The sequence below is a fragment of the Erinaceus europaeus genome, chromosome 10 (genome assembly GCF_950295315.1).
Source record: "Erinaceus europaeus chromosome 10, mEriEur2.1, whole genome shotgun sequence".
NCBI classification, from domain to species: domain Eukaryota; kingdom Metazoa; phylum Chordata; class Mammalia; order Eulipotyphla; family Erinaceidae; genus Erinaceus; species Erinaceus europaeus.
In genome coordinates this window covers 69,161,752-69,182,578 of record NC_080171.1, presented here as the reverse complement: position 1 = coordinate 69,182,578, position 20,827 = coordinate 69,161,752, and the positions used below count along the sequence as shown (strand labels likewise).

Here is a 20,827-nt window from a genome sequence, read left to right as displayed (position 1 = left end):
TTGTAAATATGGTTATGAATGTGTCCAAGGAGTTTAGTCTCTCACTAAAATAATTCAGTATTCTTCAATAATGTACCTCTCTCTCTCTCTGCTCTGCTGATTTTAGCCTAAAATTAAGTAGACAGTCACATATCTTTACTTGGTAGATTTCTTTTGGAAAAAATGTCATCTACTTCCATTTGAATAATGAATGTGAGTGAAATGTCTGGGTCTTGAATAGTTTTCCATAGTATTGATTTGATCTGTTTTCCATTTTTGTTTACTGAATCAAGGACTTATTCCTGAACATGGATTCTGAGGCAAATTGGATGCTTACTGACCCTTATTACTTTTTCTTACGATAACTGTGGGAACACATGTATTTTAAAATTGCGTGTGTTCATACTACCACTCTTTCCTCCTCTATTTGCTGGATAAAGAATCTCTTTTTTGTTGTTGTTGAGAATCCATAACATTGTCATTTGGGTAAAACTCAGGCATTTTTCATTTTTGTCTATGAGAATTCTCCATTTTTTAACATAGGGATCCAAGGCAAGCAATCCATGTCCTCTGGGCCCTTTCTGTTGTCCTTACCAGAGGGGATGGCCTGGGGCAGGCTCAGCTGGCTTGATGTGAGGCTGACATGACAGATGGCCATTTTATGTGATGGGTGTATAGATTGACCTCTGAGAAACCGAGAGTACCTGGTGACATCCTTTGAGCTTTAGACATCCCCTCCCCCTTTGCTTGAACTCACTTTACCCTTAAACTTCCTGGTCATATGAATCAACAAACCCATTTTTTTTGGGGGGGGGGTTAGTTTGGATTGCATTTCGGATACCTCTAAATGAAAAAAAAAATCCTGTTTGAAATAATCTTCCACCACTGGTCTAACTGTTAAAAAAGAAATATGTTTCAGCTCACACTTTTCTCCAGGATATTAGGTAACATTGTGAGTATCTTGGTTTTAACTAAGTTCCAGTGTCTGGCAACTGATGATCCTGGGAAAAGAGTTTCAAGGAAGTTGATGTACTAATCTCTTAGGCACTTGGGATAGCCTTGGAGCTCCAGGGGCAAATTCCAGGCCACACAGAGCCAAGGAATATCAGCTCTCTTAAAGCCACATAAATATAAAGGAAACATAATGTGTTCATATAATATGGAAAAAAAAAACTGACTGAAAGGGATGTCACCTGGTTAAATTTTGGCTCTGCTTCTGGTTTGCAGAATGGCCAGATCTTCTTTTTTACTCTTTGATCTCAATTTTTAAATCTGTTACAATCCATCAGATTAGTCAAGTGAGAGGGGATACTAAAATTTCGGGGTGGCTTTAGGATAGGGCAGGCGACACACATTGAACTGAGGGGACTCATGATGTGACTCTGCTTTCTAATGAAAAATTTGTCCTAAAGCTTTGAAGGGACAAAAGAAACCATCAGGAAACATTTGCATCTGGGAAAGTCTGTTTTACCGGTCACAAGACACTAAGGAGGCTTAAGTTGTTAGAGAAGTGGAGCTAATAATTCTGTAAAGAATTATTAAAAATATAAAAAATGTGTCCAAGGAGTTTAGTCTCTCACTAAAATAATTTAGTATTCTTCAACAATGTACCTCTCTCTCTCTCTCTCTCTCTCTCTGCCCTGCTGATTTTAGCCTAAAATTAAGAGGACAGGCACCACATCTTTACTTGGTAGATTTCTTTTGGACAAAATGTCATCAACTTCCATTTGAATAATAACTGTTATCTTTGCTTCTCATAGAAGCCATGAAAGCGTCAACATGAATGTCTCCTTAATGAGGCCACCTGAACAGTTCTAGGTTTAAACTAACATTCACAGGAAAGTAATCATGCATGTGTTAGATTAAGCTGCCTAACAGAGGGAAGAGGGGTGAGGGAGACTCTCACCTTATTATGAGAAATTATTTTTTATTTCTAAAGCAAGGTCACAATAAAAGCCCATATGAGCCATTTGTGTTTACTACTTTAGCTTCTCATCAAACACTCCAGGGTGTTCATGCATCCCAGTCACAAACTAATTTAAGCATGTATGTGAGGAGTTTGATTTTACCAGATTTCATTAACCCTTTGAAAATACAATCCACTTAATGGAACTAATGATCTGTTGATATTAGTACTTAGTTTTTCTGACACTTACCCTGCATTTTGTAGTTTTAAAAGAATCAGAAGTAGCTTCAAACATTTAGCTGTATTGCTATCTTATTTTAGATTTGATCCACTTTTATTATTTCAATGTTAGCTTTTTAAAAATGATATTTTTTGAAGGAGAATGGTTTTTTATTCTTTTATATGATCTAATGTAATCACTGGCATTCTTGTTCCAATTTTTTTCTGAAGCCATGTAGACTATATTCACTATTTTTCTGACATTAGAATTAAAAAAAATTATTTATTTATTCCCTTTTGTTACCGTTGTTGTTTTTTATTGTTGTTGTTATTTAATGTCGTCGTTGTTGGATAGGACAGAGAGAAATAGAGAGATGAAGGGAAGGCAGAGAGGGGGAGAGAAAGACAGACACCTGCAGACCTGCTTCACCGCCTGTGAAGCGACTCTCTTGAAGGTGGGGAGCCAGGAGCTTGAGTCAGGATCCTTAACCGGTCCTTGCACTTTGCGCCACATGTACTTAACCTGCTGTGCTACCGCCTGACGCCTGACACTAGAATTTTTAAGAGAGAGAGATGCAAGACTGCTCCACCACTCATAAAGCTTCCTAACCTGTGCCTTCACTCATAATAATGTGTGAGCTCTGCTGAGTGTGCCACATCCATATTTTAAAAAGAGTTTTCCTTACTGTACCTTTCTAAACATCTATACTTAGTATATTTAATGCTGATCACATTATATCTGAAGACCCAACACACAGATTTGTCGGAAAAGTCACGATGTGTTTTTCTACACATTTATTTATTTATTTATTTATTTATTTATTTATTTTTGCCACCAGGGTTATTGCTGGGACTTGGTGCCTGCACTACAAATCCACTGCTCCTGGAAGCTATCTTTTCCTTTTTGTTGACCTTGTTGTTTATCGTTGTTGTTATTGCTGTCGTTGTTGTTGGATAGAACAGACAGAAATAGAGAGAGGAGGGGAAGACAGAGAGAGGGAGACAGATAGACACCTGCAGACCTGCTTCAAGGCTCGTGAACTGACCCTCCTGCAGGTAGGGAGCTGGGGGCTTGAGCTGGGATTCTTACCCAGGTCCTTGCATTTCGCACCATGTGGGTTTAACCTGATGTGCTACCACCTGACTCCGTTTTCTATGCAAAAATTATCATGACATTTCTAACAACCATATAATCAAATGATAAGAATTGACAATGACATTTGAAATGATCACATACGTAAAACCTGAGGGAGACTTTAGTTTCTATGGCTCCCCCTCCCTCCCCCCCCACCCCCCCCCCGTCAGGCCTACATTTGCATAACTCTTAAATATTACAGTGTAGTTTATTTTGCTGTGCTGAGGCTTTTTAAATTTGATGTAGTCACATTGGTTTATCTTTGTTCTAGTCTTTCTTGCAATTGGATTTGTATCATTGAAGATGCCTATATAATTTAGGTAGATCAGAGTGCTGCCAATATTTTGCTCTAGGTATTTGATAATTCCTTGTATTTGATAACACCCATGTCCTTGCTCCATCTGGAGTTTACTTTCATGTGTGTTGAAATGTAGTGATTCAGTTTCATTCCTTCTGCATGTTTCAACCCAATTTTTCTAACACCGTTTGTTGAAGAGACTCTCCTTTCTTTCTTTCTAGTTTGCGCCCCCTTGTCAAAGATTAAGTGTGGAAGATCATTTCTGAGCTCTTAATTCATTTCCTTTATATCCTAAGGAACCAAACACATCCATCCAAGAACATATGTGTACACTTATATTCATAGCAGCACAATTTGTAATAGCCAAAATCTAGAGGAAAGTGAGATGTCCAACAACAGATGAGTGGTTGAGAAAGTTGTTTATATATGCACAATGGAATACTACTCAACTATTAAAAATAGTGAATTTGAAAGGACTTCCAGAGGTGGGGCTATGGAGCAGCAGCTGTGTTTCTCTCCTCTCCTCTCCTGGGTCAACTAGGAATACCAAAGGAGACCACCTGAGACTGGAACAAGACAGGACTAGAATGGCTTCAGGAACCACCAAATCAACAGTGAGTGCAAACATATGTGGCTCGTGGACAGAGAGGATCCTAGGGAGAGATTAAGTGGATGGTAAAAGTCCAGCAGTTTACCAGTTGAGAGACCACCTCCAGTCTGTTTCTCTAGCAAGGGGATGGCTGAAGGGAGGAGAAGACTCCCCTGAGACTCATGAAATGCAACTGTGAGTCTCCACTGCTACTGCCCTCAGAATCTGGAGCAGCAGCAGGGAGGCCCTGTGCTGACACCAGGGGACAGAGAACTAACCAGGAAACTCAGGAGAAGACCTATACTTCAGGGGCATAGCGGTGGGGTTGTGAAAGTCTCTTTGCATAACCACTGGATTATCTCTGCCACACCCTGCTTTATCTCTTGGTCAGGAGTCAGTGACTAAGCTAAGAAGACTACTTATAGTTTAAAAGCCCTCAAGCTCCCATTGCCTACAGGGAAGAAACAGAACAAAAGAGGCTTTTAAGTCACTGAGCTACAACTCAGGGATTAAAATACTATTGAAACAACTGTCAATTTCCACAGCTGTGAACCCATTAATTACCTTACTTAGACACAAGTCAATATAGGTAAGAGTGATCAGTAACTTGAAAAGTACTGAGAGACAGACCTCATAACATACTATATAAAATGGTTAAACCAACAAGAAGAAATATTGGAGAAATTAACTAGAACAAGAGTCCAGCTAACAGCCCCCCAAAGGTTGAAACACAAAATAATGAGGTCAACATGCAAACACTAGTTAAGGAAATAATCACAAGAGTGAGTAAAGAGTTTGAAAGAATTGTCACCAGAAATGCAGAAACAAAAAAATAAGACCCTGGAAGAAAACACTAATTATCTCAAGGTTATTAGAGAGCTGAAAACTGAAATAGCTGAGCTAAGAACACAACTAGCTCAACAGGCTAAAACAGTATCAGAATAGGGTAACAAAAAAAAAATGAACTCCAGAAAACAGTAGAGAGAGGGAGAGAGAATAGAACCAATGAGGCTGAAGACAGAATTAGCAAGATAGAGGATGAATTAGAGACTACTAAAAAAGAGGTAAGAGATCTCAAAAAGAGATTAAGAGATTCTGAAAATAACAACAGAGACCTATGGGATGACTTCAAAAGAAATAATGTATGCATTATTGGCTTACCAGAGGAAGAGAGGGAGGGGAAGAAAGCATTTCAGGACATAATAGCTGAGAACAGCAGCAAATGCTGGAGAGGTTGTGGGATCAAAGCAACCCTCCTACACTGCTGGTGGGAATGCAAATTGGTCCAACCTCTGTGGAGAACAGACTGGAGAACTCTCAGAAGGCTAGAAATGGGCCTATCCTATAATCCTGCAATTCCTCTCCTGGGGATATATCCTAAGGAACCCAACACACCCATCCAAAAACATCTTTGTACACATGTGTTCTTCGCAGCACAATTTGTAATTGCCAAAACCTGGAAGGAACCCAGGTGTCCAACAACAGATGAGTGGCTGAACAAGTTGTGATATATCTACACAATGGAATACTACTCAGCTATAAGAAATAGTGATTTCACCTTTTTCAGCTGATCATGGATGGACCTTGAAAAATTCATGTTGGGAGTCGGGCGGTAGTGCAGCAGGTTAAGCGCACGTGGCGCAAAGCGCAAGGACCGGTTTAAGTATCCCGGTTCGAGCCCCCGGCTCCCCACCTGTATGGGAGTCGCTTCACAGGTGGTGAAGCAGGTCTGCAGGTGTTTATCTTTCTCTCCCCCTCTCTGTCTTCCCCCCCTCTCATTTCTCTCTGTCCTATCTAACAATGATGACACCAACAACGTGAACATTAATAACTACAACAACAATGAAAAACAACAAGGGTAACAAAAAGGGAAAATAAATGAAAATTAAAAAAATTAAAAAATGAGAAAAATTCACATTAAGTGAAATAAGTCAGAAACAGAAGGATGAATATGGGATGATCTCACTCTCAGGCTGAAGTTGAAAAACAAGATCAGAAGGGAACACACAAGTAGAACCTGAACTGGAATTGGCATATTGTACCAATGTAAAAGACTCTGGGGTGCGTTAGGGGGCGGGAGAATACAGGTCCAAGAAGGATGACAGAGGACCTAGTGGGGGTTGTATTGTTATGTGGAAAACTGAGAAATGTTATGCATGTACAAACTATTGTATTTACAGATGAATGTAAACATTAATTCCCCAATAAAGAAATTTTTAAAAAATGCTGAGTTCATCTTCTTCACCTCACCTTGGATGGAGCTTGAATGAATCATGTTAAGTGAGATAAGTCAGAAAGAAGAGGATGATCTCACTCATCGAGAAATAAGAACAAAAAGGGGAACACAAAGCAGAACTTGGACTGGGTTTGGTATACTGCACCAAAGTAAAGGACTTTGGCAGGGAGGGGGCAGTTTCAGATCCTGGTGCAAAATAGTGGAGGCGGACCTAGGCTAGGGGTTAGAGTGTTTTGTAGAAAACAGAAATTTTACACATGTCCTAAGAACTAACTGTATTTACCATTGACTGTAAACTATTAGTCTCCTCAATAAAAAATTAAAATAAATAAATATCCCAGTGGCATTTCTAATTATTTGTTAGATCAATGATTAGCCATTATTCATGCTTACATTATCGATACAGATACTTTCAATTAAATACCATTTGCAGATGTAATAGTACTTTGACTGTATATGTGCATGACCTTTACTGTTAATGCCATGGGTCCCTTTCTCTCTTTTATTTTCTCATTTGTCATTTTGACATGAAGGAAGCGTGGCATTTTCCTGACTGCAGTGTCTGTCCTCAGCTTCATAATTTATGATAGCATAACTTTCTTATTTCACATTTTTTGAAAGAAGTGAAAAGCTTATCATTTCACTCATATTCTCTTAGATTTTAATCTAATACTCTTTCCATCTTTCTTCCTTCCTTCCTTCCTTTCTTTCTTTCTTCCTTTATTTTTTATTTTTTTTGCCTCCAGGATTTTTGCTGGGGCTCATTGCCTGCATTACGAATACACTGTTCCTGGAGGCTATTTTTCCCATTTTGTTGCCCTTGTTGTTCTATTTATTGTTGTTGCTGTTGTTGGATAGGACAGAGAGAAATCGAGAGAGGAGAGGAAGACAGAGATTGAGAGAAAGACAGACACCTAAAGACCTGCTTCACCGATTGTGAAGTGACATCCCCCTTGCAGGTGGGGAGGCAGGGGCTTGAACAGGGACCTTCGTGCTGGTCAGTGCGCTTTGCGCCATGTGTGCTTAACTCGCTGTGCTACGGACCAGCGAACCGCTTCCTCTTTCCTTCCTTCTTTCTTTCTTCCTTCCTTTTTCCTTCTTCCTTCCTTCCTTCCTTCCTTCCTTCCTTCCTTCCTTCCCCTTGAGGAAGCTATATTTCATTTAATTATCCTGTATCTTTAGACTGTTTTAGATTGCAATTTCTGACTATCTCCTTTGTTCTGGAAAACTTTGACAGTTTTAAGCAAGGATGCATATTTTTTTTTTGGGGGGGAGAGAGATTCAGAGAGGGAAAAGAGAGAGAGACCACATCACTAATGCTTCCTTCAGTGTAGTGGGGGCTATTCTCAAACCTGGGCTGTGCACATGGCAAAGCAGCACACTGTCCAAGTAAGCTATTTTGCCAACCTCTTTCTTTTCAACTTAAAAAAAAATGCTTACAATTTTTAAGCAGTTAATTTTTCTTTACCTGTGCCACAAATGAAAAAACCTCCCTGTCTGTTGAAGGACAAGAAGAAGGGAGAGGAGGGGAGGAGAAGAGAGGAGAGGAGAGGAAGAGGGATTCATGGGTTGCATGCATGAGATACTCACTTCATTCCCTGCGATTAGTTTCATGGCTCTTTCTAATTCCTCTCTAAATTCTGATCTTCTCATATGATGGAGAGAGTAAAAGTCAAGCTGCACAATTCTGTACAGTTTGTATTACATCACTGAAGATTAAACATCACTATAAAATTAGGAGTAGCAGAAAATTAAAGTAAAGCATGCATCTTACCCTGGCACATTTTGAATGTATCAGAAGAATATAGATTTTTTTTCTTTATTGGTGAGGGGACAATAGACTACAGTGTAGTTGTTGACACATGGGTAAAACTTCTCTAACAAAGTAAAAAAATTGAAATCAAAGGTAGGGGTGTGAGCATAATGTTTATGCAGAAGACTTTCATGCTTGAGGACCCAAGGTCCCAGGTTCTATCCCTAGAAGCACCATAAACCAGAGCTGAGCAGTGATCTGGTTAAAAGAAAGAAAGAAAGAAAGAAAGAAAGAAAGAAAGAAAGAAAGAAAGAAAGAAGAACTTGAAATTGGCTGTTAACCTCCTAGAAAGTCCACAGAAGTATGATGCTGGGTGGCCTTCTCAATTCAGCTGGGACCAAGTCAGTATTTGAGGGCTTTTTCAAAATAGAGTTGACACTCCATAATCTTTTAATGGCATAAAATCCTATTAGCATTAACTGCTGCATGACTAATGTTCATTACAGTAATTAAAAGTGTTCATTTCTTTGAGAAATGATAATTCCCTTTAATTGTCTCTGGAAGTATTTTCTAAACTATAGGTTATGACCCACTAATGGGTCATGAAATCAATTTTGTGGGATATAATCAGAATTAGGGCGAATAGAGTAGATTTATTTACAATTGAAATTCTAGTGCAGAAATCAGAATTGAATATATTCAGTTTTGTTGCATTCACTATAGTGAATGTTGGTATCATTATATTCACTTTAATTTATGCTTGCTATGTCCTGCTGTGGAAACTCTTATTATATAAACTCTTTCTAATATGGTGTGTCATGCTAAAAAATGTTGTGGAGCAGATACAACACATTTTGATGTTTCGAGACTGATTCAAAGGGGGGGGGGTGTGGAGAGAGAGTGAAAGAGAGAGAGAGACAGACCACAGCACAGAAGCTTCCCTCAGTGTGACGGGGGCAGGCTTGAACCTAGATTTTACACATGGCAAAGCAGCACACTACCCAAGAGAGCTATTCTGTTGGCCTAAAACAATTTTTTAACCCTTAAAAAATAGTGAAGGAAGAAAATGTATGTATATATTATTATTAGTAGTAGAAGTAATAAAGCTGGACCTAATGTATGTGTGATCTTAACCACTCTGGGTTCAATTTTATTCAAATACAGAGGTGGGGGGAGAAAGAAAGATTGATACAGATACTGTTATCTCATGTGCAAAAAGCTTGTCACTTAGCCCAGTGTCTATCATATGAGGTGTCTCAGGTAATTATTGAAAGTGGAAGGTAAGGGGATAGGATAGGAATTAGGTATAGTGGTTACCATTTTTTGAGTTTTAATTTTGGAACACTGACTCTATCGCTGCATCACTGAGCAATACATTCATCTCTTTATTTACCCAGCAAAAACTGAGGAATGTTGCCATATGTTTGGGACTGTGTGAGCTATGGAGAAAGTAGAAACAGGTAAGACATTTTCTGTCTCCACAGAGCACATAATCCAGGGAGATTCCCACAGGGGCAGTGAGCCACCATGGGATGCAGACTAAGCTACGGACTCAGGGAAAGTGTGGCAGACACCTTAAACCTAGAGTCAAACTCAACAAAGCTTTGTGGCTTTGCTTTGTCTCACTGTTTCAGCCTTCATTTCTGTGTGCTGTGGCAACTTCCTCTTGTTTATTCTAACACTCAGTATTATTAGCCAACTGTACTGTATCTACTAAGGGACATTCAGTGTGAAATTAGACCTTCAGATCTTGAAGAAAACAGCTCTTCTTTTACAGGGAGACTCATGGATGAAGATATGCAAAGGAAATTATATTTTGGAGCTAGAAAACAGGGCAAACATCCAATTTATGAAAGAAAATCATACAACCTATAGAATTTCCATTTTTGTCTGAACTTCCAGGAAGCTTAGTGTTGATTGTACTGCTTAATCATAATGATACAATAGCCTTTTTTTGGGGGGGGGGATTTATATCTCTTCTTTTCACTGATGTTGAATTTTCATTTTAATTATATATTATTACATTTAATTATGTATTATTATATTTATCTATATATAGAAGCCATTTTCAAAGACTTTCTAGACAGGGCAATAGTTATTATTGAGTAACTTCAGATAATACAGTGTCTTACTCTATTAGTCTTTTAATTAACTTCTATGATTCAATGGGTCAGTTCAGATTGTTTAAACTTTATGAATTTGAGTAACTGTAACAGTCCAGTTACAGGATAATTTAATAATAGCAATAGTGTCTACAGAAGAGATCCTTATGTTATCAATAATTGGATGTGTCACTTGGGATTATATCCACTATTAGAAGATAAGGTGTTAATCCATTTAATTTATTCTTGTACTCTCTGCACATAGAACCTCCTTTACCTTTGAGCAAAGCTGTCAGGATAGCTAGATCGATGTCCTGGTGTCCTTCTGATCCCATCCGAAATACCGTAATCTGCAATTTGAGACAAGGTGATCATTAGCAATGCATTTTCTTCCCCAAGAGAACTTAAATCAACGAGATCATTTCTGAATACAGTCCATCTTAATATCTGTACCATCAAGTCTTCACTATAAGGAATGCATACACAGCAAGACCTCAACCAGAGGCCTCTTTGAGGCATTAAAAGTGTGATGATTTTCAGTCTTTGATCAGAGACCACCTTAGAGCCAGAGAAATAGCTCACTTAGTGCACTGCTTTGCCATGTTCATGACCCAGGTTCTAGACTGGTCTCCAAGGAAGCTTCAGTGCTGTGGTCTCTTGCACTGTTTCTTTGCCTCTAACTCTCTGGTTCTATCTAAAAAACAAAATGAAACAAAAAAACATTGAACAGGGACCGCCTTAGATAACTTCAGTGATTTTAGCTACAATAAGGAGAAATCAGAGATCAAGGAACATATTTTTTCTGTCATTTCAGTTTTAAAGTTAAAATGTGCAAGATGTGTAAGAATTGAGAACGTGTAGATAGCACAGTGGATATTTGACTTTTGAGTAAGAGGTCCTGAATTCAGTTCCCAGCATTGCATCTACAAGTGGGTTGTTCTGGTTCTCTCCCCTTTACATTCCTCCCCCATAAATAAATAAGTAAATACTTAAAAAACAATGTGGAAGCTATAATGTAAGCTATGAGTTGAGTTTAAAAATAGCTAGTTGGGATGATTTCGATGCTCTTGAATTTATTCATGCTGTCTTTGTGGCCTTTGTGTCTTTGTGGATTTGAAAAGAATGTGTATTCCAGTTTTTTGGGGTGAAGGACTCTGAAAACGTCCAAGAGGTCTAGTCTGTCAATCTCTTCATTTAATTCTCTTGTATCTTTGTTGATTCTCTGCTTTGTTAATCTGTCTAAGTGTGAGAATGGGGTATTGAAGTCTCCCACTATTATTGTATCACTATTGATGTATTTTTGAAATTCTTTCAGTAGGTGCTTGATGTATTTAGATGGTCCCTCATTGGGTGCATAGATGTTAATAATTGTTAAGTCTTCTTGGCTGATTGATCCTCTAATCATTATGTAATGTCCTTTCCTATCTTTTATTACTTTATTTAATTTAAAATCTATTGTGTCTGAGATGAGAATGGCTATTCCTGTCTTTTTTTGTGGTCCATTAGCCTGTATGATAGTTTTCCATCCTTTCACTTTAAGTCTGTGTTTATCTTGTTGTGACAGATGGGGTTCTTGTAAGCAGCATATGGTTGGGTTATGTTTTCTGATCCATCCCCCAACTCTGTGCCTTTTGATGGGTGAGTTTAAGCCATTGACATTTATTGATATTATGGATTTAATGTATTGTAGTGCCATTGTTCAAAATAAATTTTTTTTGTTTGCTCTGATATATTGCAAGTATTATAGTGATGTTCTTATTTAAAAGAAGTCTTTTAGAACCTCTTTCAGGGCCGGTTTGGTGATGGTTGCCTCCTTTAACTGTTGTTTGTCTAAGAAGGTTTTGATCCCTCCATCTAGTTTGAATGAAAGCCTAGCAGGATATATTATCCTTGGTTGAAACCCTTTTTCATTCAGGGCTCGATAGATATCTTGCCATTCTCTTCTGGCATTCTCTTCTTGCCATTCCCTTCTGACCAAAGAAGTGAAAGACTTATATACTGAAAACTATGAGTCGCTACTCAAGGAAATAGAAACTGATACCAAGAAATGGAAAGATATCCCATGCTCATGGATTGGAAGAATAAATATCATCAAAATGAATATTCTCCCCAGAGCCATATACAAATTTAATGCAATACCCATCAAAGTTCCACCAAGCTTCTTTATGAAAATAGAACAAACACTACAATCATTTATGTGGAACCTGGAAACACCTAGAATTGCCAAAACAATCTTGAGGAAAAGAAACAGAAATGGAGGCATCACACTCCCAGACCTTAAACTATATTATAAAGCCATGATCATCAAAACAGCATGTTACTGGAATAAAAATAGGCACACAGACCAGTGGAACAGAATTGAAAGCACAGAAATAAATCCCCACACCTATGGACATCTAATCTTTGATAAGGGGGCCTAAAGCATTAAATGGAAGAAGGAGGATCTCTTCAATAAATGGGGCTGGGAAAACTGGGTTGTAACATGCAGAAGAAAAAATTGAACAACTTTATCTTACCAGAAACAAAAATCAACGTCAAATGGATCAAAGACCTGGATGTTAGACCAGAAACAATCAAATACTTAGAGGAAAACATTGGTAAAACACTTTCCCACCTACACCTCAAGGTCATCTTTGATGAAACAAACCCATTTGCAAGGAAGACTAAAGCAGAAACAAACCAATGGGACTACATCAAACTGAAAAGCTTCTGCACATTCAAAGAAACTATTAAACAAACAAAGAGACCCCTCACAGAATGGGAGAAGAACTTCACATGCCACACATCAGACAAGAAACTAATCACCAAAATATATAAAGAGCTCAGCAAACTTAGCACCAAAAAAGCAAATGACCCCATCCAAAAATGGGCAGAGGATATGAACAAAACATTCACCTCAGAGGAGATCCAAAAGGTTAACAAACATATGAAAAACTGCTCTAGGTCACTGATTGTCAGAGAAATGCAAATTAAGACAACACTGAGATACCACCTCACCCCTGTGAGAATGGCATACATCAAAAAGAACAGCAGCAACAAATGCCGGAGAGGCTGTGGGGACAGAGGAACCCTTTTGCATTGCTGGTGGGAATGTAAATTGGTCCAGCCTCTGTGGAGAGCAGTCTGGAAAACTCTCACAAGGCTAGACATGGACCTTCCATATGATCCAGTAATTCTTCTCCTGGGCTTATACCCCAAGGACTCCATAACACCCAACCAAAAAGAGGTGTGTACTCCTATGTTCATAGCAGCACAATTCATAATAGCTAAAACCTGGAAGCAACCCAGGTGCCCAACAACAGATGAGTGGCTGAGAAAGCTGTGGTATATATACACAATGGAATACTATGCAGCTATCAAGAACAATGAACCCACCCTCTCTGACCCATCTTGGACAGAGCTAGAAGGAATTATGTTAAGCGAGCTAAGTCAGAAAGATAAAGATGAGTATGGTATGATCCCACTCATCAACAGAAGTTGAGTAAGAAGATCTGAAAGGGAAACTAAAAGCAGGACCTGACCAAATTGTAAGTAGGGCACCAAAGTGAAAACCCTGTGGTGAGGGGTAGACATGGAGCTTCCTGGGACAGTGGGGGGTGGGAGTGGGTGGGAGGGATGGGTCACTGTCTTTTGGTGGTGGGAATGGTGTTTATGTACACTCCTAGTAAAGTGTAGTCATATAAATCACTAGATAATTAATATGAGAGGGGGAAAATTAATTGTATGTCTCGAAGTTTTTAAAACACAGACTGAGTATTTTTAATATATAGGATGTGTATTTGATGTGCGGACTCTCTCAAAAGCCTAGACCAAGTAGATCAGAAGCAACCAATAGCACAGCTATATACAAGATACTGGGTACTGTACAGCAAACCCTAACAGAAGGACTTTTCAAAGTTAACCCAATTACCAAATAATGTGATGATAACATTAGTTTTCCATTGTCTTTTTGAATCCTAAGACAGCCGGAATCTCACATCTCCATTATAGAGCCTCTACTTCCCCCAGTCCTTGAACCTTTGGATCGGGCCCACTTTCCTGTATGCCTCTCCCAATCCATATCAAATAATATTGCATCTGCCGATCGCAACCTAATCAACACAACGATTGCCACCTCAACATGCTTCAGCTCACACTGTGTCCAGAGACTTCACGTGTGGAATGACAGCCCTTCAGCTTCATTACTTGGGTGAGACCTTTCCTTACATAGTATTCTCTAATTACATCCCAGGTGGTTCACTTTCTAACAAAGACCCAAAACCTAGATATACACCAGTTTCTGTGAGAGAGAGCATATGTTCACATGTATCTATAAACTACTGCAAAATATATACCTGAAAGGAGTACGCTAGAGTTTGCAGTGAGTACCCCCCTGACACTTCCTCTCCACTATTCCAAGCTTTGGGTCCATGATTGCTCAACAATTTGTTTGGCTTTGTATGTTAACTCTCTTTTCAGTCACCAGGTTCCAGATGCCATCAGGATACTGGCCAGGCTTCCCTGGACTGAAGACCCCACCAATGTGTCCTAGAGCTCCACTTCCCCAGAGACCCACCCTACTAGAGAAAGAGAGAGGCATACTGGGAGTACGGACTGACCAGTCAACATCCATGTTCAGCGGGGAAGCAATTACAGAAGCGAGACCTTCTACCTTCTGCAACCCACAATGACCCTGGGTCCATGTTCCCAGAGGGATAGAGACTGGGAAAGCTATCAGGGGAGGGGGTGGGATATGGAGATTGGGTGGTGGGAATTGTGTAGAGTTGTACCCCTCCTACCCTATGGATTTGTTAATTTATCCTCTCTTAAATAAAAAAATAAATAAAATAAATAAAAATAAAGTGGTCCAGGAGGTGGCGCAGTAGATAAAGCATTGGATTTTCAACCATGAGTTCCTGAGTTCGATCCCCGGCAGCACATGTACCAGAGTGGTATCTGGTTCTTTCTCTCTTCCTATCTTTCTCATGAATAAATAAATAATTAAAAAAAATAAATAAAAAATAAAAATAGCTAGTTAGTATATTCTTTAGTAAATGGCCCCATTATATGTATGCTTATGCATTTATGCTATACAACCATCACTATACTATACTCCCCCCCCCCTTATTTTATTATTTCCTCCTTCTTTCTATTGTTTTGATAAGACAGGGAGCTATGCGAGGGGAGGGGAACATAGAGTGAGCGAGAGATAGATAGACACCTGCAGACCTCCATCACTGCTTATGAAGTGTTCCCCCTGTAGGCAGTGAGTAGGGGTTTGAACCAGGTCCCTGAGTATGGTAATGTGCACACTTAACTGGGGGTGCCAATCCTTTTTTAAAATTTGTGATTAATGGTGGGTTACAAAACTGTAAGATTACAGGGTATAGTTCCCCAGCATATCCACCACCCAAGTTCTGTGTCCCACTCTCCCAAAGATAACCACCATAGTTCTCCAGCTCTCATAAAGTCTTGGAAACAGTTTACTTGCTTCTGTTTGTTTTGTTTTTGCAAGCTTATATGTATCAATTCTTTAGATTCTACATATAAGTGAAATCATCCGGGAGTTGTCTTTAAAATCCTGAGTTATTTTGATAAACTTAATCACAACCAGTTCCATTCATTTTGTCCCAAAGGACACAATGTCATCTTTTTTGATTTCAGAGTTGTATTCCATGAAATATATATCTCATAACTTTTTTATTATTTATTTTCTCTTTTGTTGCCCTTGTTTTTTATTGTTTTTATAGTTATTGTTGTTATTGATGTCATCGTCGCTGGATAGAACTGAGAGAAATGGAGAGAGGAAGGGAAGACAGAGGGGGGAGAGAAGGCTACACACCTATAGACCTGCTCCACTCACTGCCTGTGAAGTGACTCCCGTGCAGGAGGGGAGCCAGGGGGCTCAAACCAGGATCCTTCCGCTGGTCCTTGTGCTTCGCGCTATGTGTGCTTAACCTGCTGCGCTACCACCTGACCCCCCATCTCATAACTTCTTTAGCCAGCCATCTTGTTGATGGGTTATTTAGGCTGCTTCTGCTCTTTGGCTATTGTGAATAGTGCAGCTATGAACATAGGGGTGCACATGTGTCAAATTAGTGTTAGCATGTCCTTTGTATAAGTGCCTAATTGTGGTATTGTTGGACCATAAGGTAATTCCATTTTTATTTGTTTAAGGCCTCTTCATACAGCTTTCTTGAGGGGCTGTGCCAGTTTTCATTCTCACTACCTACACTCACCATTTAGTAATAACTTCTCAAGGGTTTCAACACAGTGAGGTCTCTGGACCCTTAGACTTCTCAGTGACTTATACTACTGTTCCTTTAGTATAACTTAGAAGCACATTCAGGCTGTGAGAAGTGAAAGAGGACAACATACTAACTTCTTCCTGTCTGTTTATCCAGAGGAGACAATATTTTATAGGTCAGCATGAGAGGGAAGAGAATAAACAGCAGTGACTGGATTGCTGAAAAAAGAGGAAGAAAGAGAGGATAGATAGACTCACTCCAAGGAAGTTGTTGTGGCCCACAGTGGAGATGGTTGCCGTGGGAATCATCATTGCTCTTGTGATGCTAGGCGGCAGTGGCGCACCTGATTAAACACACATAGTATGAAGCACAAGGACCCCAGCAAGCATCAGGGTTCAAGCACCCCGCTTCCCACCTGAAGGAGGGACACTTCACAAGTGATGAAGCAGGTGTTTATCTTTCTCCCTCTTTATCTACCCCGCCTCAATTTTTCTATGTCCTATCCAATAAAATGAGGAAAAAAAAAAAGGCTGCCAAGAACAGTGGCTTCATAGTGCTGGCACCGAGCCCCAGCAATAACTCTGGAGGCAAAAGAAAAAACAAAACAGACTTTATTACCCAAAGGCCATATTGTGGCACACATGTTACAATGCACAGGGACCTAGTAGTTCAAGCCCCTGTCCCCACCTGCGGGGGAAAGCTTCGTAAGTGGTGAAGCAGGTCTGCAGGTATCTCTCTGTCTCTCTCCCTCTCTACCTCCCTTTCCTCTCAATTTCTGACTACCTCTAGCCAATAAATAAATACAATAAAAAAGAATTTACTGCCCAAACCTTAAAATCCCCTGACTTTATAAAAGAAAGTCATGAGAAATGTTATTTCTGTGTCTACGCTATTGGTCACTAAAACCCCGAGCTTCTATCTCAGAAGCAGCTTTACTGCATGCACAAAAGGACCACAATCTCCACACTGTTGTGCAACAGAGGATTCGTTTTCATCTTATGCTCCAAGTCAGAAGGGAAACTTCTCTCCCAAAGAAGCTTAGCATGTCCTTTCCTTTGTCACTTTATAGGGTGCTAGTAGTAGAAAGCAGGCTCAAGTTGGAGAGACAAAGACAAACAGCATCATATGATCCCAGGCAGCATGTTGGAGGTAGAATTTCACTGGCAAAGAATCAAGGAAAGGATGGATCAGAGAAAGGATTCTAGGACAAATGAGACTCATTATGGAGTCCTTGGCATTGAAAGGGAACATCCCATCCTAACTATAGGGAACAAGAACAATGAGGTTAAATATCACTAGTTCCCAGCCAAGAACAAGGGAAAAGGTGATTTGGAGCCAAAGCCAACAGAATAATATCCATGTAAAGCAATTAGCATCATAGAGTAAGGGGTATACTCTTCCTTCCCTTTGCCATCTTTAGAAAGACACAGTAAAGAACACCATTGTGGAAAAGTATAACCCTTTATTGAAGAACAAGAAGACTGACTGCTTACTAAATTCACAAAGTTAACTGGTGGGAAAATGCATTACAGTCAATAAGTCAGATCTCCACAAAGGAAAATGGAGTTGATTTAAATGATTCCTATTTGTAATTTGTTGTTGTTGTTGTTTTACCAGTGCACTGCTTAGCCCTGGCTTTGGGTGGTATTAGAGACTGAACCTGGGACCTGGGACTTCAAAGCCTCAGGCATGAGAGAACTTTGCAGAATCATAATGCTATCTCCCCTGCCCAATATGGAGTTAATCAAAATAAAAATTCCAAAAATATTTTCTTCATAGTTGTTGGTAGATTGATTATAGAATTCACTTACAAAGATCAAAGTTTTTATGCTGGCAGAAAAATGTCCAGCTTAAAAAGAGCAAAAAGAAGGGGTTGCCTTATTAATTATAAAGACTTAAAAGCTGTGTAATTTTAAAATGGCATGGTACTGGCACTGACATCCATGAATAAATAAATAAAGTAGACTAGACCCTAGAGTTGTTTCTGTGTATCTAGGAGTGAGACAAGTGTCCATTACAAAGCAATGAGAGAGAATATGATTTTTCAAAAAGTAGTGCTGAATTGGTTTGCTAACTCACAAATTGCACTCATGTGACTCTAATGTAATTCTACATGTCCATTTTATCTCAATAAACACAGAATAGGATAAAGTGGCTTGGGAGATGGTGCAGTGGATAAAGTGATGAACTCTGAGGCATGAGGTCCTGAGTTGTATCCCAGTCATCACATGTGCCAGTGATGCTCTGGTTTTCTCTCTTTCATTTTTTTCTCTCATAAATAAATAAATAAATTAATTAAAAGTAGAGTATAATAAAAAATAGAATGGAATGGGGGGAAACCTGCCAGAAGGAAGTAAAAACAAATTTACATGTACTGGAGACAAAATGCACAAAGAATTAAAATATAGGTGAATATAAGTTTAATGTAATAGAAGCCAGGGCCATGTTTGGATTGAAATATATTATGTGTACTTAGCCGGTAGCAAGTCTAGCAGAATGAGGAGGGCATCAGATAACATCTTTAAAGAAGAATCCAGACATGAGGCATCAAACAGAATTCCTTAAACATCTGACCTACTTGTTCTGCAGCTGCTCCAATTTCGCTGTCTAATTAGAGAGCACATTTCACATTGCAGATTCATCTCAGGCAATAAAGAGATTCATTAACTTTACTCAGGATGTGAAACTCTTTGGACTTTCCTGGAAACAGATGTGGGAAGGGCAAGTGTTCAGGGTCCAGTTGCTAAAAGGCTGTTGGAGATGTAAATCTGTGAGGAGTTTAATGTGAATTGCATGCCAGGGCTTTACTGCTTTTCATGAAAACTAATGGGGGAGTCTATGCCACCATGCTGGTTTGTTAAGACTCAAGAGCCAGCCAAGCCCCTGAGGCAGAGGAAAAGGGATAAGAGCACCAAAGACCAACTAGATCTGATATGTTTTACCTTCAGTTCATCTGAGTTGTAAGGTCCCCACCGTTACTCTAAAATTGTCATTTGAAATTAAATTTTTTGGAAGTCTTAAGTGCAACATTTATATGCCTACCATAGGATAAAAATAGGTCAAATACTTCCCAGTGTAGGCAAAGATGCAGCAAATCAGGCATTCTTAAATATTCTCAGTGGGTTTTAAAAAGTTTGAGACATACAATCAATTTTTCCCCTCTCATATTAAAATAGTGATTTATATGACTACAAATTAATAGGAGTGTACATAAACACCATTCCCACCACCAAAAGACTGTGTCCTATCCACCCCCTCATACAGCCCCCCCCCCCCACCGCCCCGGGAAGCCAAATATCCACCCTCAACCTCACCCCAGGGTTTTTACTTTGGTGCCTTACTCCAGATTTAGTCAAATCCTGCTTATAGTTTCCCTTTCTGTTCTTCTTTCTCAAATTCTGTTGATGAGTGGGATCATCCCATACTCATCTTTATCTTTCTGACTTATATCACTTAACATAATTCCTTCTAGCTCCATCCAAAATGGGTCAGAGAAGGTGGGTTCGTTGTTCTTAATAGCTGCATAGTATTCCATTGTGTATATATACCACAGCTTTCTCAGCCACTCATCTGTTGTTGGGCACCTGGGTTACTTCCAGGTTTTAGCTATTATGAATTGTGCTGCTATGAACATAGGTGTACTAATATCTTTTTGGTTGGGTGTTATGGAGTCCTTGGGGTATATGCCCCAGAGAGGAATTACTGTACACTCCTATTAATTTGTAGTCATCTAAGTAACTATTTAATTAATATGACAGGGGAAAAGTTGAATGTATGTCTCAAACTTTTTAAAGCACAAACTGAGTCTTTTTAATACATAGGCTGAGTCTCTGATATGTTGACACTGTCAAAAGCCTAGACCAGGGAGAACAGAAGCAACCGGTGGCACAGCTATATGCAAATAAAATGTCAAAGGACATAAATTATTGTGATGTTGGGTATTATACAGCAAATCCTAACAAAGGGATTTTTCAGAGTTAACCCAATTACCAAATAATGTGATTATAACAATAACTATCTATTGTCTTCTTGAACCCTAAGACAGCAGGAACCTCACATTTCTACTATATTTTCTCCAGTCCTGGAACCTTAGGGTGGGGCGTACTTTCCTGAATGCTTCACTCAATTCATACTAAATAATATTGCATCCACTGATTCCAACCTAATCAACACAACGAGTACCCCCTCAGCATGCTTCACCTCAGACTGTGTCCAGAGACTTCAGGTGTGGAATGACAACCCTTCAGCTTCACTACTCGGCTGAGGCCTTTCCTTTCATAGTATTCTCTAATCCCATTCCAGGCGGTTCACTTCCTAACAAAGTCCTAAAACCTAGATATAGACCAGGTTCCGTGAGATAGAGCATATGTTCACACATATCCA

The 20,827-nt window shown here is 39.3% G+C and overlaps 1 protein-coding gene across 13 annotated transcripts in view; it reads right to left on the bottom strand.

Annotated features, from left to right (window-relative positions):
* TRPM3 (transient receptor potential cation channel subfamily M member 3) overlaps nucleotides 1-20,827 on the bottom strand; it is a 671,125-nt gene that overhangs the window by 172,803 nt on the left and 477,495 nt on the right. For all 13 annotated transcript variants that reach the window (XM_060199695.1, XM_060199701.1, XM_060199705.1 and 10 more), the window contains one exon: nucleotides 10,495-10,567. In XM_060199695.1, coding sequence (XP_060055678.1) covers nucleotides 10,495-10,567 — 73 coding nt within the window. The remainder of the gene's footprint in view (nucleotides 1-10,494; nucleotides 10,568-20,827) is intronic.